The sequence below is a fragment of the Chelonoidis abingdonii genome, chromosome 4, assembly GCF_003597395.2.
Source record: "Chelonoidis abingdonii isolate Lonesome George chromosome 4, CheloAbing_2.0, whole genome shotgun sequence".
Lineage (NCBI taxonomy): Eukaryota > Metazoa > Chordata > Testudines > Testudinidae > Chelonoidis > Chelonoidis abingdonii.
The window spans coordinates 24,722,972-24,745,270 of NC_133772.1; the positions used below are offsets into that span (position 1 = coordinate 24,722,972).

A 22,299-nucleotide genomic window follows, 5' to 3' on the forward strand; every position below is an offset into this window, starting at 1 on the left:
TTTTCTTCGGTGGAAACACTTTAAAAGCAAATTTTACTCTTACTTTTTTACGTATAGAATTTAACCAAAAATTTCTTTCTGCTCTTTGATAAATAAGGAAATTCTAAGCACTACAATCATCTTTCCATGTGTGTCAGCTGCTTTGTCACACTGGGTTAAGTATTTGGTCTGGTGAAGCAAAATCTTGTGTGCTGTTTAGCAAGACTTTTATAATGCTTCATGTGTCTACAATGCTTGTCATCCAAGCATCTCAAAGCACTTTCTTTGGTAATTAACAAAGCCTTACAGCCCAACTCCTTAAAGCCATAGGCATATTATGCCCATTTTATGTGTGGTAAACTGAAGCACAAGGAATTTAAATAACTTCGCAATAGTTCATGTTAGGTCCAGAGTAGAACTACTAAAAGTCTGGAGTCTACTTCTCTTCTCTGAATGACAAGCCATACAGCCCCCTTTTAGGTATTAGGAGTTGCACAATCTCAATGTGTCAAATATTTCTCCTGGAATCTCTTCCCATATGATTGCTCCATCAGAAGTCACATGCTGATCTAAGGGTATATGTGCTGATGCAGAATTCCAGGACCAAAGCAAAATGTAACCTACTGAAATCAATCTAAACTGAATACTTGCAACAGATGAGCAGGAGTGTATCTTGCTATTTAAATACTAAAATGAAAGGTAAAAGCCACTCAGAGGTACAGTTGCACTGACTAGTCCATGAGCGGGCTCAGCTCAGGGCCACACCAGTGCATACAATGAGCTGCAGGTTATTAACAATGGCACAGAAAACAGTGATCAAGATAGGAAAGTTAAAGTGCTGCTTACCAGCTGAAGTCCCAGAGCCTTAAAATTCCTCATCTAGCTATCTCGGAGACCACTGCTCTCAGTCTGATCCACTGCACCATTTGTGTTGGTCTGGAACAATTAATCTAAATGTCCCAAGGATGAGGCTTGAGGGAGCCAACATGAGGCCTTTACTTCTGGAAATACATCTAAACTAAAGCCTGCTCAGGAAATGCTATAAGATGCACCTTTCCCCAGGCTTTTCACTAACTGGTAGCTCCAGTACCTCTAGTGTTCACTGTAAGAGGAAGATTTTCCCATTTCTGCTTGTAAGGTTTTAGTAGGTGCTGTGGGAAGCTTGCTCCTTATGCTTGAGAAATGTTACTGCTCATAAAGCACATCCAGTTACTGTGTATATAGGTACTGTATAAATTGCCTGTAATAAATGAACTTTGCCCTTATGCATTATGATACTGTCTCTATTTATGTGATTGCAGATTATAGACATATAGACCTAAGCCTGTGGAATTAATTGAGATACTGAATGAGATTTCTAGGTAAAGTGTATCATACTTCATAAGGCCAAAGAGACAGCAAGTTGCAAGTTCAACCTTAAACTTCGTCCTTTCTGATGTAGAGTACAAGCAGGCACTGGATGCAGCACTTTTACAGAACTCTCTCTTGCATGTAGAACTTCCTGGAACGCATCAGCATGAGTACAAACCTCAAGTATCTTGAAAACAAAATGTGACATAAGCTGCTTTGAGCTAGCTTTCCCCTGAAAACCACACTGCCAGGCAGAAAATTACCCCTCCAGCTGGGGGCCAATGAAATGAAAACATTGGTGTTTTGGTTTTTAATTTATAAGAGGCTCAGACTTATGGCAAGGAGTGTGATACAGACAATTTGTCTATATACAGTATGTATATAGACCCTATTTCTGTCATATCTGACCACCTCAAAATCTTTAATGATTTTTTCTCACAATGCCCCTGAGAGTTAGGGCAGTGCAGTTATCTCCATTTTACAGGTTGGGGAACTGAGGCACAGGGGAGGATAAGGCCCAGGTAAGCAAAGGCATGGAGGAGCCTAATTCCCATTGAAATCACTGGGAGCTAGGCACCTAAATGCCTTTTATTGGACCAACTTCTTTGGGTGAGAGAGACAAGCTCTGGAACTACACAGAGCTCTTCTTCGGGTCTGGGAAAGGTGCTTGTCACAGCTAACTACAAGGTGAAACAGACTGTTTAGCATAAGTAATTAACACATTGTAAGAGACCATTCAAGGTGATGTGGCCTGTTAACACCTCTTCAGCTAGAGGAAGAACCAAAAAACAAAACAAAAAACAAAAGGGGCAGGGGGAAGAGATTGAGTTACTGATTGTTGTAATAAATCATAAACCCCGTGTCTGTATAAAGATCATGATTTTTTGTGTTTAACGGAGTTATGAATTTAAGCTCCTCTGGGTCTGGTTCCCCACTCCGTACTGAATCAAATTCAACTCAAGCCTTAATCTCTCCTCTGACTAGGATTTGCCATAATAACTCTGCTTCTCAGGTGCAATATCAACATTATAGGTTAGATTTACAGGTGCTGAGGACAGAGCCAGATAGCCCATGACTAGAATTCACTCCCACAAGAGAACAGCGTGACAAGTCTTACCACATTCAGAAGGAATTATTAGCTCCACCTCTTCACCACCAGAGACAGGAAGGGAAAAAAAACCCTCTAAGGCTATGTCTATACTACAGGATAAATTCGGATTAGCTTAAACTGATTTTATAAAACAGATATTATAAAGTCGATTGTGCGCGTCCACACTAGGCACATTAATTTGGTGGTGTGCGTCCATGGTCTGAGGCTAGCGTCGATTTCTGGAGCGGTGCACACAAGTGGGTACTACTGTCGAATATAGGCTAAAAGTTCGATTTATGCATCCACACTAACCCTATCCGAATTATAGTTATCATTTATTGTTATTCCTCTCATTTGTAGGAGTGACACAGCAATCAACTTAAAGCCTTTAATCAATAAAGCAATGTAGATGTGACATTGCAGTGTTGAAATGATTTCAGAGCTGATAAAAATCGGTTTAACGAGCGTAGTATTACGACCGAGGCCTAAGAGATCATTGAGAAGTGCAGCAGAGAAAAACCACCAACCAACCAGCTTTGGCTACTTCTCTGTAACTCAGGCCAGGTACACTGCGACTTTTAAATCGTGTTGAATGGCCGAATGAGCCCGATTTAACGCGTACCTCGTCATACGAGACTCGGTCGATTAACTCATCGAGTAAACGGCCTTAAATCGATTGTCGGAGAACTCCTTCCCAAACTGAGAGCAGGTACGCAATTTTCGGATAGTGATAACTCGGATTAGGGTGTCAGTGACGGGCATCGACGTATTGGCTTCGCGCGGCGCATCCCAGAAGTGCAGCACTAGACCGTCTGACGCAATTCTGAACTCGGATGCGGCGGGCAGGATAAACAGAAAAGCCCCGCAACTTTTGAATTACATTCCTGCCTTGGCCCCAGGTGACTTCTGATCAGCACAGCTGCGATGCAGTATTGAATCGGAAAAAAAGCTCCAGTCATAGGACCGTTACGGAGATACTAGGTCTGAGTCGCTGTATGGGAGACAAATCTGTTGATATCCAGTGCCGTGTACCGACACGAAATGCCCAAGCAGTTTGAATAAAAAACTCCAGATACCAGCGCTGTGTGATCAAGCGGTATACGAAACCAGAGACTCAAATGTGACGCTCATTGAAGGGAGGGAGGGTACTGAGGCACTCCAGCATCCACGTCCACAGCAGATCTCTGAAATTTATTTGCATTCTTTCAGCTGAGCCTCCGCATTGTCCTGTTAGTTTCAAACACAGTGTCGGCGTGGTTCAGGGAACAGTCCTCAGTTTATTTTCCCCACCACACTGTTGAAAAAAAAGGGAAGATTGCTGTGCTATGCTTTGCTCGAATCCATCTGCTGCGGCAAAAAGCCGCCGAAAGGGTTGTCTGTGCCTTCACAAAGGGAGGGTGAGTCTTGCTACCACACCACCGAGGAGTGTTTTGCTGCCTCATCAGGCACTGTGCTCTGCAACATGGAAGTGGGACTATGGATAGCTGAACGGAACAGCTTACCACGAGTTGCACCGCTCCTGTAATAATCGACTGGTCTTATGGCACCATGACGACATACAATCGATTTTGGGATCCCACTGTGGATGCGCTAAACCGATTTTATTAGATCTGTTTTGTAATATCGGTTTAAGCTAATTCGAAATAATCGTGCAGTGTAGACGTACCCTCATAAAGCATTCAAGAATACCACAGTGTAGACAGAGTAAAGATTCAACCTAGATCCTAAACTGGCCAACCCTGTCAGGATATAAAGTGGGTATATAAGGGCATACACACACCGTAAAACTAATGCTTACAACTAGTGCCAGTACAAAAATGAACATCATTCAGATAGCTTATGCAAATGAAACATTTTGAGGGTGGTAACCACTGGGGGGACCCAGAGATTTTCATTTACACTGAGGTGGTAGGAAAGAGAACCATCAATTTAGGGCATCCACCCTGTGTGTGCCAAAGCTCTCACTAATGCCAAGTTTGCTGTTTATCTGGCCTCTGTGCAGCAGATGGCCCCTTGATACCGCCAAGGTCATGGTGAGACTTCTGCGCCATTCAGAAAAAGGCTTAGCAGCTATGCATCCCAAGAGCCAGCACGGGGCTAAGGAGGGAAGAAGGGCACTGTCATAGAGTTTAAGACCAGACAGGATCACCAGATCATCCAGTCTGACCTGCATCTCACAAGCCACTAGCCCCATCCAGGACTTGCACACTAAAAGTCAACAATTGAAATGAAACCAAAATATTACAATCATCTCCATGGCAGCAACTGGAGACAGTTCTCTCTGATGCTAGAAAGAGCGGACAGACGGAAATTGCATCCAAGAGATCACCTATCAGAAAGAGGAAGAACAGCCTCATGGAAATGGGAGAGACTGGGCATTATCACAGGTAAGTAAAAAGAGAACCATTAGGAGATCAAATTTTGCTATTAAAGCAAGGCTTCAATGTATGTTACATCAGAACACGGGGTCTTTCCTGTCCCCCAACCCAACTGCAGCACATACCATTAAAAAAAAATAATGCATTTTATAAGTCTAAGAAATTTAGCACTTTGTTTCAGATTTTTTTTTTGTCCTTAATGTTCTTTCTTACTGGATTACACAGACTCTTCAAACTTCCCATATAGTTAAAAAATCATGGAAATCTTCTGCATTTGAAGAAATCTTCTTAGGTTTAATGGTCATTCCTTGCAGTTATTCTTCATAACTTTCTTCAGGAGTTGCAGAGAACTATATCTTCAGAGAACTGCACAATGAGCTATCCATAAAATGGCTGCCGCCTTCCTTTTTCTCTCTCTACTGCCTGACAACACCTCAGCATGAAATGGGAAGATTTGGAGAGAAGGGCAGATGACAGGCAAGGATGGCAAATATGGGTAGCCCAATGTGTGGCAAAGCACAGGATGGACTAAGGTCTAAGGTAACTGCCTGACAGCAGGTCACCATCTTCTCTACGGCCAGGGGTAGCCAATAGACAGACCATGGGCCAAATCTGGACCCCCAGGTGCTTTTGCATGGTTTAAAATCTATTTAATTCTCATTATTGGGGTTTTTTTTATTATTTTCTCTGGCGTCTGTACCTTGACCAAGAAATTTGGACCTTGACAAAAAAAAATATTTGACTACCTCATTGCTTCATTCTCACTGGGAAAAATGGGAGGTGGTGGCCATTTTGAAAAAAGGCAATTCTTCCTGGAGGTTCTCTGAAGATTTCACAAGCCAGTCTTTGCTAACAGGTAAACTTATGAAAAATAATGGTGACAAAAAGAAACCATTAATCCTAAATAGTTATTTTCTGAAAACTACCCGTTGCATCAGCTCTACACAACAGAGAGAGTCTTTGGGACAGAGAGAGAGAGAGGAGCACAATCGGGTCCTGGTCCAGGACTGGGGATCCTATGTACTACTGTTCACCTAATAGCGTACATACCTAGCACCACAGGGTCATGTTCCATGAGAGACTCCTAGGCACTACAAGTAACAAAGGCTAATATAATCTTTGGTAACATATAACTCAGGCATCTGGGCAATCTCTAGGGTCTAAAGGCAGCAGTCATTTGAGGAATCATTGAGTAAAGTGAAAAAACTATTTGTATTTTGGAAAAGAGTTCAGCAAGCTCTCTCATCTGGGCAACCATCCCAACACATGCAGGAGTGAAGTGTCTCATCAAAATCTGCAGAGTTGTTTTTAGCTCATGAAAGTCTGAAACAAGCCGTTCGCTATAAAAAGAACATGAAACCACCTTATTAATGGGAGCCCTTCGGGAATACACATTAGCTAGAACATCTCTCAGCTAGAAAATTTAGATTTTTTTTTTTTTTAATAAGAATTAAAAATATTTCTTATGGGTTCATTTTATCTTAACAATTATTCTACATTCTTAGCCATTATACAGCAAGCAGACAAGCTCGCCTCGATCTCACTCTATTTCTATGTAAGGTCCGTGATTGTCTTCCAATAGGAACTCATTACAGAGCCATATGCTGCCCTTTGGCTAAGAACTGCAGCTTGGTCCATGGTGTCAGTTGGCCTGGATAAAAAGAAAAAGAAAAAAAAAAAAATCACATCCATGTTTGCTAGCGATGTAGAAGAGAGGCTTCCAGTGCAATCATGCCCTGAGAAAAAAGAGACTGGGAAGAAACTGGCATCCTGTGTTGACCAGGCATCTCATCATTCACAGGAAGAGGGGCAAGGTTCCAGAGATGCTCAGAGCCAGCAGAGCACAGGGCGCTCTGCCTTTGAGTGAGATGCTGACCCAGTCTGGACAGAATATTGCTGCAGGAAGATATCCGCCCAAGCCCAGCCGGGCTCCCCTCTTTCAGAACAGTACTTCAGGAATTTCTCCTTTGTTTCTTTTTCTGTTCTTGATATTCAGTTACTTTCTGCTGGAAATACCCTGTGGAAAACAAAAGCTGGATCAGTCATACACCACATTGGAGTTTCATCAACAATTGACAGGTTTCAGAGTGGTAGAGGTCATTGGCCGGTTTCTGTTTTATAACAACATGCTACGGAAGGGATGCAGAAGCAGAGATTAGCCCAACAAACTACATAAGAACCAGCGATCAAAGCAGAGAACCTGAAGATGGACCGGGGAAATGGAGCTATGGTCATATTCTCCATATACATTTCTATAGTACACCAATCGCCATGGGATTTAGGTGCTGAAGGAGGTAGAGAGGCAGGGATGGAAGAGGGGTTGGTGGAATCTCTCTAATATCAGGAATAGAATCTAACGGTTCCTGTCAATTTGCATCGGAGGGCACTAGAGCAGCTGCACTGGCTCCAAATCTACCTGCACCTTCAGCAACAATGGGCTGAAGCTGAACCAGCAGTGCAAGCATTACAAATAGCGGGGATAAAATGGTACCAGATCCAAACCGAAGGGGATGGGGGAGCGCACTCAGAGTGTGCGGGGGGCTCAGAGGTGCAGCTAGCTCAGTCACTGAGATGTTGAAATTCTTCTTGAAAGTGGCAATGCTACTACCCAGGTCGTATACAGCCCATTTTACAGATAGGTAAACTGAGGCACGGAGTGATGACATGATTTCCCCAAGATCAGCCAGAAATCCAGTGGCAGGGCTAGGAATTAGAATGAAGCTCTCCTGAGGTTCAGTCTAGTGCTCCATCTACTAGGCCATGCTGCATTACTTACAGCCCTTACGCAGGGTGTGTGTGTCAGGACATACACTGTAGAGAAGAGAATAAGCAAGAAGCGCTTTGCACAAGTGCTTTCCTCCTTGCCCTTTGACTGTTTTCAATACAAATGCAGGCCGAGTTCTGGAGTCTGCAATTACCTTCGCCAGCCAGGGGCTGCAGTGACAAAAGAGACTACTGCAACCGATACAAGTGCCTCTGCTGGTGCATTGCAGGCAGAAGTTATTGGAGAGACTGACTGTCACTGCCTGTACCATCTTCTCTAACAGCGTCTCTCCCTTCCTGGGTTGTGTTTTCAGGAGCAGTCACACAAACACATTTGCATCTTATTTGCACAAGCAAATATGCAAATAAGCCCTGCTCCCTCTAGCCCAAAGAAACCAAAGAGTGGCTTCCAAGGATCCTGCTGCTTCCTGAATGCCAGGGCAGTAACAGGGAGCAGGGAAGGGGGAGGAGATGGGGTAATTTACCTTCTTGGGTTATCCTGCTCCTTTCCGCTTCCTGGATAAAGAGGGAAAACATCTGAGTCCTCACAAATCTTTTCACAAACTTGCGGCAGGACCTGGAGGCGATGGCTTTGCAGAACGCCTTCTCCTGAAAGGAGCTTTGTCCGCTCTTATTCCACTTGAGGTGCGATGTATAATGGCCAACGGTTTTGACGAAGAATTGCACAAAGGTGTTGGAGACGTGGGCGTTCACTTGTTCGGATGCTGAAATGGGAATAGAAGACGTACAGTTTTGGCATGGGGGCTGGTAGTCACATGACCTCCATTAACTCAGGATGTGAGCACCTCACAATCTGAATGTATTTACACTCTCAACCCTTCTGTGAGGCAGGGCAGGGCTATCATGGGGGAAGGGAGGGTCAGATCCTCTTTAGTATTTATGCTCCAAATTTCCTTAAAGAATCTGGGCCGAAATGACACACCCACGGAACACCCAGTCTCTGGGGAGGGGAGGGCAGGAAGGAACTTGAGGCCAGGTCTCCTGAGTCCTGGGCTAGTGCTCTGGCCACTGGGCCATCCCACCTCTCATCTCCTCTCTATGCCACAGTCTGGGGCATTCTAAAGCCCCCCCTCCCCCCGCTTTTCCATTCAAAAGTAGCTATAACACCTGAATTGTGCTAACTTGTGTGACTCCCAAACCCAGTCATGGCATGGGAGAAAAGCCAGGAGGTCCCATTCGCTAAGGAGCCGGCAGGAGTATAAACTGAACCATTGTTCAATCCCAGTGTGGTATTAAATTGCCCCAGTCCAATGGATAATTACTGCTGACTATTAAACTAGACAGAACAAGGAGCAATGGTCTCAAGTTGCAGTGGGGGAAGTTTAGGTTGGATATTAGGAAAAACTTTTTCACTAGCAGGGTGGTGAAGCACTGGAATGGGTTACCTAGGGAGGTTGTGGAATCTCCTTCCTTAGAGGTTTTTAAGGTCAGGCTTGACAAAGCCCTGGCTGGGATGATTTAGTTGGGGATTGGTCCTGCTTTGAGCAGGGGGTTGGACTAGATGACCTCCTGAGGTCCCTTCCAACCCTGATATTCTATGATTCTTATAACAATTTGCTTCCAAGGAACTCCGAGCACTGTATATACATTTAAGGAATTGTGTCTACCACCTTAAAATGTGAAGTACCCCAGCCTGCTGAGATGCTAGATGCATGCCCTCATTGCACGCTGACCTAATTCACATGCTGTGTTCATGTCAGAAGCAATTGCCATCTCCTTCACACTCTAAAATCCAATTTCTTGGTGTTAAATCATTAAAGAGTTGTAACAGCCACTAGCACATGGTACTGCCCCTCACAGGCCATTCTGGACAGAGGACTCCACCTGCTGCATTAGCACGTATACTCTGTAGTGGCAGAAGGGAGTCTAGCTGTCCAGATCTCCCAGATCCAGATTTCACTCAGAGATATTCAGGGTCACTGGCTTTCTGTTTTGTCAAGATAAAGCTATCAAGAGCCTTCTGGATTTTTTGCACCCCTCCCTACTGATGGATTATTTCTCTTCCCTGACTGGTCTTCCACAGCTTGTGGAATTTAGGGAGGAAGATGCTCTATGAGAACTGGCAGGTGATGGTACTATTCTGAAAATGACTTGGTAAAAATCCCACACTTATTGTGTTCCAAAGACTCCAGATCCCATGTGCACATGTGCCAGCTAGAAAGGCGGTGAGGTTTTTAAAATCTCTATACAACACCCAGCCCTGCAAACTCAGCCTGGCATCTGAGAGTCACGCTGGGCTCTGTCCATTTCGCCCATCACCACCAGTAATGAAGACTGGAATTTAGTAATGTCTGCTAGAATCCAGCTCCGTCTCCCAGAGCTGTGCCGGCTCTGCAGGGCTAACAATGAAAAGGATCTATTTTTGTCAATGAAGTCAGCAGGTGATGCTGATGCACACACAAAGAAGGTTCTATAACCAAAGAAGGTTCTGACCACGACTGCACTTTAGTATCCATGCAGACCAGAAACAATGTACTATGCCTGCTAGTTGAAGATGGGGAATAAATCAGAGCACTTCCCAACCTGCAGACACAGAGCACCGCTGAAATGCAGGTGAAATGCAGCCACCTCTGGTGTGGGGAGCTGCAGCTAATCAGAGCATATCGCAGTGAACAACAGGTGGGGCAGAATGGGTGGGGGAAGTGAAAGGCTGGGTAAGAACCACAAAGTAAACCCCAATCATAGCTAAGTGCCTTGGGATCATTGACAGTTCCAAGCTGGTCTTTTGAGCGCTGTATTGCAGACACACCGGGGCAGACCCTGAGCTGTGGGAGATGTCATAGCTCCACCGAAGTCCATGTGGAGAGGAAGCCAACAGAGTGATAATTTTACACCAGCTGAGAACTTGCCCCATACTCCATAAGCTGCACAAACCTCAGTCTCTTTCTACCTCTGAAGCGGGAAGGGCTGAGGTGTCCCTGCAGAAGCTGAGCACATGGAACTCAGGGACCATGTCTATTCCAGTCCAGCTGCTTAGACCACTTAGCTAGTCTCTCTGCATGCGTGCGAGTCCAAAGCATACACAGCCCTAGAGATGGGTTGGCTGGAGCTGAGAGGGCAGTGTAGGAAATTGGGTCCTGAGTTCTTAGCCCACTAGCCCCAGGATGGCTGGTTAGCCTGGAACACTGGCAGTCTTTGTGGGGCATTCACAGATACTCCACCATGCGCACCCCAAAGAAAGAACTCTCTGCCTACTCTGTATGTTGTTGTTGCTGTTGTGTGTCTTTAAAGAAGTCAACATCTCGGTCTGCAGCTTGGCTGGTAAGATGTCTCCTTCATCGCCAACCTGAAAGAGGATGGACTGATGTTAGCACGCCAGCTCTTGCAAACCAGGGAAGCCTGAGATGTTGGCTTTTACTGGGAAGAAGGTTTTGAAGAGTGAGAGAGGATTCTAGCTTGCCAAATCACTTTGTGAGCATACCTTCAAGCCCAAAGCATCTTGGAATGAACAGATCTTCCCCCACCAGATCCCCTGTGACCCATTCTTTAATGCAGCCGTGCAGTCTGCATTACCATAGTCTCAGTGGGGCTCATTAGCTACCGCCAGAAGCCATCACCTATCAATTTTTATCCCAAAGGATGTTGGAGAGAGACAGTGTGCTCTGTAAGCTCGGCCAAGAGGCCCTGCCCCCCTAAGCCTGCAGAGTGCAAATAAGTGACAGGTGGGAAGGAGTGAGTGATAGCTACTGAAAATCCAGGATTAAGGAGCCTGCAGCGGCTCAGCAATACTGGTCAAGTGATGAACAAGAACATTTCAAGCGCCCACGTCTGGCAATGGCATGGGGAACAGTCTGCATCGCACCAGGGACACCTACCAATCTTGAGAACTTCCCTTCGCACAAGTCAACCAGCAGCACCTAAAACCAACAGACAGGACCCAATGTTAGCCAGGCTGCATTGCAAGGCTGCTTCTGAGCGGCAGCGATTTAAGAGAACATATTTTGAGATCAGTCTTGTGTGCTCCAAGTCCATTTGAAAAGCTCTCAGCTGCACCTGATGATGAACTGCTCTAGGATACTGCAATGGAAAGGCCTCCTCCAAACTTTCTGCCTGGTGAAAGAGGGGCAGCAGTGCCTGGCCTGGGGGGGATGAATGGACCTGGGACACAGAAAGGAGATTTGGAGCCTTTCACCTCTAGAATCAGTCACTGGGTCCAATCCAGCCCAGACTGAAAGTGGTTCCCATCCAGTGTCTCTTGGGAAGCCCACATGAGATGAGTTCAGGAGTCTCAGCCCACATCCCCATGGGGAGAGAGCCACAGCCCCACAACTGCCCCACTGTTAGTGCTTCCAGCAGAAGGCGAAGGAGCGAACCAGCCTGGAAAATCTGGCAGTGTCTACACTAGTTTTCTAAGATGCGTTCTCACTCCCATGAGCAGTGAAACACTCAGGGCAACGTTGACAACAGGGTGAGCCGAGGGCAAGGCATGCCCCCTTTGCCCCAGGGGATCCGGGCTGAGGTCTTTGCCCAACTAGCGGGGAGGTGATATCAGCATCCCATCTGGCCTAGGAAACAGCTTGGTTGTCACCCTAGGAGCAGGCTGGAGTCCGCTCTTGTTTCCTTCTGGGACTTTCTCCTCCTGCGGCGGGGATGGAGACAAAATCAGGGCCTGCTACCAGGGCCGGATTTCCAATTGGGCACAGTAGGCATGTGCCTAGGGGCGCCTGCGTTCTAGGGGTGCCTTGCCTCTCTCAAATTGTGTGCAGCACAAAGGTCAGCCATAGGCGGCGGGGGCGCTGAAGATGCTGTGCCTAGGCGTGCCTAAGATGTAAATCCATCCCTGCCTGCTGCCACATGGAGAGAACAATCAAGGGGCACGAACAGGCAAACATTCATTTTCAAGCCCATCTGCTGCCCTGGCACAGAGACCCCTCAGACAGTACCTCCTCCATCGGCTGATCGAGAACCTGCTCTAGGCAGCGCTTCTGGACTCCAACCATGAAGGGTGTGGGGCAACAGACGGTATCGATCAGGCATTCGGGAACCACGGGGATGTAGGTGTGCGCCCAGGAGAAGGGGTAGAGAAGAGCTGCCACGGCATGGATGCACTGGGACAGGACGCTGCCAAATAAATAAGAGTTCTGATTACTAACTGGATTTGGCAAGTAGCTGGCCAGCATGTTAGGCCTTGGGTGAGATTTTCAAGAGCATATGAGTGGCACAGGAGCCAAAGTCTAAGTGACTTCCAAGGAGAGACAGGCTCCTAAACAGGTGGGTCCTGTTTTTCATAGATTATAAAGCCAGAAGGGACCATTGTGATCATCTGGTCTGAGCTCCTGCATAGCATCGGCCAGAGACCACCCCTGAATATATTCCTGTTCCAACAAGAGCAGATTTTTTAGAAAAACATCCTATCTTGACTTAAAATTTGCCAGTGATGGAGAACCCACCACGGTCTTTGGTAAATGGTTCCCATGATTCATAATCGTCGCTGTTAAAAAAATTTGAACCTTATTCAAAATCTGAATTTGTCTTGCCTCAATTTCCAGGCATTGGATCTTGTCTCTTAGATTGAAGAGCTCAGTATCAGAGTTTTGTTTCCCTTATAGATACTGCTCAAGACTGACCAAATCACCCCTTCACCTTCTCTTGGTTAAGCTAAATAGATTGAACTCTCGGAGCTCAATTCTACTCGTCTCTGTTGGCTGTTTTTGGGAAGTCTCCCTCCCCTTAGCACATGGTAGTGTTGCCAACTCTCGGGATTTCATCACAAATCAATATTTGATGTTCTTAAATCCCCAGCTCCAGGAGTCAGGTGATTACACCAGAATCTCAGCTTTCTTTAACGAAAAAATCTAAAGAAAAGTAAGTTTCTAGCTCTGTGGTTGCGGAGGAAAGTTTGAATAAATGCCCCTCAGGGCTCAAAAACCAGAAGAACCACCCCCCACCCATATATATTTTTAAAAAACTCATTATTTTTAACCCAATCTCACAATTTTGGGGGCCAAAGCCTCACAGGTTTTGAACCCTTGGAGTTGGCCCTTCTGCACTGCTGCCAGTGCTGCCCCACCAATGTTCTGAGTGGCCGGGCACCACTATCAGTGGTGCCTCCAGATCTGCCTTTTTGGTACAAAAAGTTTCCCCAACTAGAAAATAATAAATTGAGTTTCAGACTAAACTTCCTTAGAAAGAAGAGGAAATCCCCTGCCTTCAGCAGGGGACCCAACAAGCTAGACGGCCATCAGCCCACACAATTAGCCTTCCCCTACCCCTCAGCACAAGCTACAGTTTGATTTTGCCTCTTCGGAGGGTCATAAACCTCATTCTCTTTCACTCTAACACAAAACCCTAACAGTGACCTTGGCAGAGTTAAGGCAAAATAACCTCCCCAATGCAGGGACTGGGGGACAGTCACATGTGCTGATCAGTTAACACAAAAGCTGTTAAGGTTCCGAGTTAATAATAATTATACCTAGCTCTTTTCATCAGTAACTCTCAAAGGAGGACAGGCTCATTATCCCCATTTTGAATATGGGGAAACTGAGGCTCGGGAAGGAGCATGACTTGCCCCGGGTCACCCAGCAGGCTGGCGGCAGAGCTGGGAACAGAACCCAAGTCTCCCGAGTCCTGGTCTGGTGCTTTACCCACACAGCGTGAGTCTGAGGAGGCTGGGGTATGAATTGCTTTTCAGTATATGTTGGAAGTGGAAGCCTCGGGGAGTGCTGGAGTGCAATATCGACAGCATTGGGGGCAATAGGAGGGTTGAAAGGAGTGCACAAGTCTTCCCCTTCACTCCTTATTTCAATGCTTTTAAGGCTTAATCCTCACTAGACAGTTATTGTTTGCTAATTTTATAGAGAGGATCCTTCTGCAGGGTGGTCAGTATGTGTATTTTCCTTCCTAGGGTCTGAAGAGTGAAAGTCTCTGGTGGCTGAGATCAAATCAGGGACATACTTCCTGCTGATGAGTCGGAATGACAAAATCCGAGAGGGAGAGAAGAGATTTGTGTCAACTGGTTGTCTAACGAGGACTGAGCATAACCTTTACGTTTTGCTGATGTTAGTGTGAGAGGGGCACTTTCCTGGCTACCTGCCTCCCCTGGGCTTGTCAGCTTAGTGAGAATTAACCCTTTGGGCTCAACTGGGAACAGACTCCATCTGTCTTGTTATTCCATCATGCATAATAATACCACCTCGTTCTTATCTAGCACTGTTTATCCACAGAGCACTCTGCAAAGGAGGTCGGGGCATCATCCCCATTTTACAGATGGGGAAACTGAGGCATAGAAGGAAATGTAACTCGCCCAAGGCCATGCAGCAGGCCAGTGGCAGAGCCAGGGATAGAACCCAGGCTCCTGAGTCCCAGACCTGTGCTCTGTCCACTAGATCAGGACTTCCATGCCTCATGAACTGCCTGAGGTCAGTGACCCTTTGCTTGCTCAGACTCCTCAGGGTCTGCTCTCAGAGTGGAAGGTTCTCAGCTTCTCTCTCCTCCCCTGCACCTGGAGTTAATTTATTCTGATTTTATCTCCTGAACTAGACGGGGCCCAAAAAATTAATCACCACTCACTGCACTGTGGGGATGGGGAGGATGCCCTCAGCCAGCCCCAACTACACCCAGCCTGGGACCAAGATCCACAAAGTAGTGGACTTCAGGACACATCAGTCGACATTTGCATCTGTCCCCTTATGAACGGGGAGTGGAACTAAGGGCACCTGCAGGCTGCATTTCAGGGCTGGGCGAGCTGCATGTGACCTGTACTCATGAGCTGAGAGAATCATAGAATCATAGGACTGGAAAGGACCTGGAGAGGTCATTTAGTCCAGTCCCCTGCACTCATGGCAGGACTAGGGGTAGGTCTATACTACCCGCCGGATTGGCGGGTAGCGTTCGATGTATCGTGGATCGATTTATCGCATCTCGTCTAGACGCGATAAATTGATCCCTGAATCGACGCCTGTACTCCACCTTGGCAGGAGGAGTAAGCGGAGTCGACGGGGGAGCTGTGGCGGTCGTCTCGCTGCTGTGAGGACGGCCAGGTAAGTCAAACTAAGATACTTCGACTTCAGCTACACAAATAGTGTATCTTAGGCCTGGGCTACACTAGCGGGAGGGTTCGAACTAAGTGTTATCTAGACCATCCCTGATAGGTGTTTGTCCAACCTCGTCTTACAAATCTCCAGTGATGGAGATTCCCAATGTCCCTAGGTATTTTATTCCAGTGCTTAACCACCCTGACAAGAAGTTTTTCCTAATGTCCAATCTAAACCAATCTTGCTGCAGTTTAAGCCCATTGCTTCTTGCCCTAGCCTCACCAGTTAAGAAGAACAATTCTTCTGCTTCCTCCTTGCAACAACCTTTTATGTACTTGAAAACTGTTATGTCCCCTCTCAGTCTTCTCTTTGCCAGACTAAACAAACCCAATTTTTTCAATCTTCCCTCATAGGTCATGTTTCCTAGACCTTTAATCATTTTTGCTCTTCTCTGGACTCTCTCCAATTTGTCCACATCCTTCCTGAAATGTGGCACCCAGAGCTGGACACAATACTCCCGTTGAGGCCTAATCAGCGCAGAGCAGAGTGGAAGAATTACTTGTAGCTCTCTAGTTAAATGCAGGGCACTCACCTGAGCTCCTCTGCCACGAAGATAATCCGTCGCTCCAGAACCACAGAGGCAAAGAGCCAAAGGATGTTCTCCGGACTAAGATGCTGCAGAAGGGCCTGAAACTCCACGTGTTCCAGCCAGGAGTCCAGGGGCCGCGTGAGTTCGATGAGCTGTTGAGAAGGAGAGGGGACATGAGTGAGCTAACAAATCACTACTTAATTCTATTAAAAGCACCATGCAGAAGGTTTCACACATGCTGGGCTGGGCCCTGCCTGCTTCCATATGGTGGAGAAAGGAGGCAGGAAAGGTGTGGCATGAGTGCGGGCGGGAGTCATGAGAGATCTTCGCAATATTACAATTAGTTAGGATTACTTTTTGGTAGTGCCCAGCACTGTCCCGCCCAGAGTTCACTGATCAAACAGACCAAGAGTGGGGGAAACTGGTGCACCAAATAAGGAGTGTGGCCAAGGCAATAAGCGGCCCTACTTGACTGTGTCCTCCCTGGGGTTGTGCCTCGATGCAAACCCCTAGTGCAGATGGGCACAGCTGCTGTTTACCGCTGGAGATAACTCCAGCTTGACAGCGGGATAAGATCGCAACAGGCAAGACAAAGCTTTCCTGGCGTGCACCATAGAGCTACACCACAGGCTAGAATCCTGAGGGACCAGTCCTTCGCTTCAAAGCTGCTTTATCAACACCATGAATTCATAGGTAATCCCAATTACCAACAATTTCTAGGAGTTCTCATCAGCCCCCAGCAGCCTCGTGGAGCTTCTCATGAAGGGCTCTCTGAGTGCAGGGTGGGAAAAAGTACAGAGACACATTGATAAGAGGACCCCAGGTATTTGGGGCGTCATGTCTGGCCTGCTCTGGTTTTCATGGAGGGTATCTTAGTCCTTGTCTACGCACATACTTGTGCTGGTTTAACTAGACCAGCTTACAAAGCACACCCTTAGTTAACCCGGTACAGACTAGTATGTAGACCAGACCTTTGAGGGTTTGCTCTGTGAGCCTCACAGAATGGAGTGGATGGTGTTGAATCTTTAACAAAGATATCCTTTCTCCCAAGTGTTCATTAGGCATTGGAGTGTATAAATTCTAAGACTAGAAAGAATTACTCTGACCATCTAGCCTGAGCTCCTACATGACACCACCCAGAGAATTTCCCCCAGTGATACCTGCACTGAGGCCAGTAACTTGTGATTGAGCTGGAGTGACACACCCAATCTGGATGTCAAGACTCCATGGGATGATGTCACAATAACCATCATTGTTGAAAATTTGCATCTCAGTTCCAGCTGTAATTTTTCTGACTTCCAGCAGTTGGACATTGATCTGCCTCTGTCTGCTAGCATTGATTCCTGCTTTGCCCCATGCAGGTACCTATGCAGCACCATCTCTTACACGGCCACATTAAGCAGCATCGAGACTGCACAAAAGCAGAGGTAATGGAGTGGCTGCAATCACTGTAGTTAAGGCGAAGGTGGCCATTTGGAATGCGTTTCCAGACAATCCTACCTTTCTCTACATCTTTTCCTGTTAGGCTGGTTAGACTTCATTCCAGCTAAGAGCCCAGGTGAGCTCTTACAACTAATTGGTGTCATTGTATCATGCGCCTTTGCCACCAGGTGAAATCAAACCTCTCGCCAGCCTCAAAAGCTCAGCCCTGGATTACTGATCCAGGAGAAGCCCCAGGCATTCGGAACAACCTCTCATCACTCAGTGAAGGGCCTTACTTTAGACCTAAGTCCATCCGGTGCTTTGCTGCACATTGGGCTACCCACAGGTCTCCATTGCCCTCTCTCCCCCACGCACTGCCAGATCCCAGCCTAGCCTTCCCTAGCAGCAGCTCCCTTCACCACTGACAGTGCTGGATAAGCAGCCATGCTGACTCTTTTGAAGAAAACGCTCCCATCTCTGCAGTTCTGCCAGCAACCAAAGTATGAAGCAATAGGCCAAGTTTTTACACAATCTTACCCTTCTTGCTGCAGAATCACAAGAGATTTCATAATCCAGGAAGCTGACAGAACAACCTGCTGCTGCTCTCAGTTACATGCAGCACCCAATGTGCAATGGGATGAGGTGGCTGCAATTCCCCATTCCAAAGCAAATGCGGCATCAGCGCATTGCAGAGTCAAACCTCTCATGTAAGAAATATGAATGCATTGTCTACACGAAGCTGCACACGAGCAATGCACCAGCTCAGCCCCACTTCAAACCAGGATAAACCACACCAGAGCAAGTCTCAGTTTGCACCTGTGTTACATCAGCATCACTGCCCGAGTGTAGCCCTCACCCCATTGCAGATGAGGCCTAAAGGCTGTCTCTATTGCAGGGCTTGAACTGACAGGATTGAATTATACAATTGCAAACTCCTAAAGCAAAGCTGACTGCACGGAAGGACAGATACCAACAAAGCTGAAACTGATCCCCATGGATCTGTATTAGGGTTTATTACCTTTTAACTAGATAGATATCTAAAATCTGTTTCCTCAAATGGATACAATTGTCTAATATAAACCCAGTGTCTTGTCTCTAGCCCTGCCAGCTGAGAAGAGCAGATGCAAAGCAGTCTCTGCACTCAGCATGAAACAATAGCTCAAGGAGAGGTGTGAATGGCTCCCATTCAGCAAAGGGAGGTGTGAATGAAAGTGATTACAAAGGCCATGCTGTTAACTATTTCACCACTAGTTTTGTAGAAACCCTGTTACTGAGCACAGAGAGTGTCACTTCTTAGCAAGGGCAGCTCTTTCTCTTTTCAAACGTGCACGATGGCTTCTACCTTCCTCTCCTCCCGGGACCGTCTGCTGTGAGCAAGGGCGGCTGCTAGAGAAGGAGCACTTCAACCCACACCACATTTAAAGTCCTTGCCGCCTCTGATCAAACGGGGGAGTGAAAGTGGCCAGGCTTCTACTTCCTTGTGCGGAAAGTCCAAGCTTTCGCGGACTCGGTGACCAAACAACTCAAATTAGGAGCGGTCAGTATAGAATTCTGAGCACACCAAAAATCCGGACACACAGTCAAATCAACTAAGGGCTTGGCTACACTCAAAACTCCAAAGCGTTGCCACGGCAGCGCTTTTGAAGTGCGAGTGTGGTCACAGCACCAGCGCTGGGAGAGAGCTCTCCCAGCACTGCAGGTACTCCACCTCCCCATGGGGATTAGTTTACAGCGCTGGGAGCCCAGCGCTGCGGCACTGTTTACACTGGCGCTTTGCAGCGCTGTAACTTGCTGCGCTCAGGGGTATGTTTTTTTCCCACCCCTGAGCGAGAAAGTTGCAGCGCTGTAAAGCGCCAGTGTAGCCAAGACTTAAGGGCTTGGCTACACTGGAGAGTTGTAGCGCTGGTGGTGGGTTTACAGCACTGCAGCTTACTCACTGTCCACACTTGTGAGGCACACACAGTGCTGCATCTCCCTGGCTGCAGCGCTGGCTGTACTCCTGCTCTGCCTGGGGTATAATGATTGCAGCACTGGTGATGCAGCGCTGCTCCGCCAGTGTGGCCACCAAAAGCACTGTAATTGGCCTCCAGAAGTATTCTGAGGTATCCCAGAATGCCTGTTCAGCCACTCCCAACAGCGTTGCAAATGTGGCCACACTGCAGCACTTTCCTTACACAGCTGTACGAAGACAGCTGTAACTCCCAGCACTGTACAGCTGCAAGTGTAGCCATACCCTAAGTGTAACACAACATTCAGGGCTTGGCTACACTTGCAGCTGTACAGTGCTGGGAGTTACAGCTGTCTTCGTACAGCTGTGTCCACTGACAGCGCGCGCACATTTGCAGCAGTGATGGGAGTGGTGCATTATGGGCAGCTATCCCAGCATTCAAGTGGCTGCAACGTGCTTTTCAAAAGAGGGGGGTGGGGTGGAGTGGAGTGTGACAGAGAGAGTGGGGGAGAGAGAGTGAGTGGATTTTTGAAGCCGACACTGTGTCAGCTCCCTGCCTTGCAAATTCCGACCCCTTCCCCCACCCCTCTCTCATTCACTCTTAAATGCAAATAGCCTTCAGACCAGATAAGCAGCTGATCCCACGGACTCCCTTCCCTTCCCCCCGCTCCTGCCGTGCTGTTTCTCTCCTCAAGCAAACACAAGCTGTAGACATTCCCTGCCTGCCTCTGCTCGAGCAAACAATTGCTGTGTTTGTTTTTTAGATAAGCAGCTCCGGGAGCCCCAAGTTCACAACAAAACAAAGAGAGTTCTTTAGTTAAAAGCATTATGGGAAAATTCCGGAGGTCAGTTACAGCCTAGTAAGATTAATCACTGTTTACACTGACACTCCTGCGCTGCAGCACCAGCGCTGTTGTCTTTATTCCTCTCGTCCATGTGGAGTACAAGCAGCGCTGTAGGCAGGGAGATACAGCGCTGTATGTGCCTTGGCAGTGTGGACGGGGAGTAAGTTACAGCACTGTAAAGCCACCACCAGCGCTGTAACTCTCCAGTGTAGCCAAGCCCTCAGTAACACAAGGGATCCTGCACTGATTGGATGCGACTCCAGAGGTGGCAGAAACAGCACAGGCTTCTAGGGGCAGTGTCATGTCCAGGGACCTGGGATACACTGGTGTAATTCCACTGAAACCAACTTCAATCCAGATTCACACCGGTGTCTCCAAAATCAGCCTGATGTCCTTTGACCTGATGCCAAACTCCCCAGCTCCTAACCTGGCAGAGTTTGCCCTGTCACTGATGACAGTTGCTTACAAATCATTTCTTCGAACAGCTGACTCTGCCATGCCACCCTTGTCTGCACCCAGCATGATTTTGCTCCCCTTTCCCACCATTCAGTCCAATCCACCACATAGGTGCCGACTCCATGGGTGCTCCAGGGCTGGAGTGCACACAGGGAAAAATTAGTGGGTGCTCTGCACCCATCAGCAGCTAAGCTCCCCTCACCCTCTGCCCCACCTCCTTCTGCCCCCCTGAGCATTCCACATCCTTACTCCTGCCCCTACCTCCCAGTGTTTCCCACCCAGCCGCCGCCAAACAGCTAGGGGTGGCAGGGGGAGGAGCAGGAACTTGGCACACTCAGGGAGGAGATGGGGCCAAGGCGGGGATTTGGGGAAGGGGACAGGAAGAGGCGGTGCAGGGGCGGGGCCTCATGGAAGGGGTGGAGTGGGGTGGGGCCGAGGGGGCGGGGTCAAGCACTCACGGGAAAGAGGGGAAGTCGGCGTCTATGATCCACCACGCCCCAACCGTGGGCCCCCTGCCACATCCGCTTTCTCCCCCCAGCTCTCACACTTCTGGGTGTCTCTGGAAAATCCAAGGCACACACCCATTTCCTCTACTATAGAGGTGTCCTCTTCTCCTCCAGCTCTGCACCCTGCTTTACTGCTAGAATTCACTTCTCTCCCCTGGTTGCCTGATAGGGCTGAGACTCGCAAAGCACGCTTGGGAGCAGAGCGAGCTGTTCTAGGTGGCACTAGACATCTAGCACTGGCTGACATGAAAGGATGCCCGGCACCTCTGGAAATCAGGCCCAAGGGGGTTCAAGCTGGGCTTTCAAAATCAGCAGCCACTTTGAAAGCAGGGCTTGGAGCCTGTGGCTCTAGAGAGCCAATGCACTGCAATCTGGAGGTTGCAGAGACAGGTTGCAATAGCAGCTTTGGGAAGTGTGAATGCCACATACGCTGGCATTAACGGCGGCTACTGCTGATAGATCCTTGCAGTAGGACTGGCGCTGAGCATTTCACGGAGCACTACACCCGTTATGCACTGGGCAGCACCCATCTCACTGCACCTTCCAGCCACCTGGGAGAACCGGCCATAGGGGTCAGGCTGGATGGCTAGGATATGGAACATACGACCATACTAACTCTCCCACAGAGGGTAGAGAATGGATTGAACTGCTGGCTCAATCTCCACTGGCACGAAGTGGCCAGCTTGTTCCAAGGGGTGGTTTCCTAATCTGTTGTTCTCACACAACACAACCTTGCTCTTCAACTCAACCAGAGCTCCTTGTCCACCCTGACCTGTGACCCTTGTGTATTACTGCACCAGGCAGCCAGAGACATGAAGTGCGTTAGCAGAGACTGCACTGAGCAAAGACTACAAAGCTCCAGATGGCCGGACACATGCACGCAGAGCTGGCTGCTCCAGCATCGCTCCTCATAGACCAGCTCCTAGGGCTGGAGAGACACGCTTGCTAGAGGTCAGCAGCAATTGAGCACAGATTACTG

General features: G+C 47.8%; 1 protein-coding gene across 1 annotated transcript in view; it reads right to left on the bottom strand.

Moving 5' to 3' along the window:
- Positions 1-6,207: 6,207 nt before the first annotated feature.
- DENND2D (DENN domain containing 2D) overlaps positions 6,208-22,299 on the bottom strand; it is a 30,140-nt gene continuing 14,048 nt past the window's right edge. Inside the window, exons 7-12 of the mRNA XM_032801621.1 lie at positions 16,147-16,295; positions 12,465-12,642; positions 11,397-11,438; positions 10,777-10,867; positions 8,046-8,285; positions 6,208-6,814 (exon numbers count right to left, since the gene is read on the bottom strand). Coding sequence (XP_032657512.1) covers positions 6,750-6,814; positions 8,046-8,285; positions 10,777-10,867; positions 11,397-11,438; positions 12,465-12,642; positions 16,147-16,295 — 765 coding nt within the window. The 3' untranslated portion in view covers positions 6,208-6,749. The remainder of the gene's footprint in view (positions 6,815-8,045; positions 8,286-10,776; positions 10,868-11,396; positions 11,439-12,464; positions 12,643-16,146; positions 16,296-22,299) is intronic.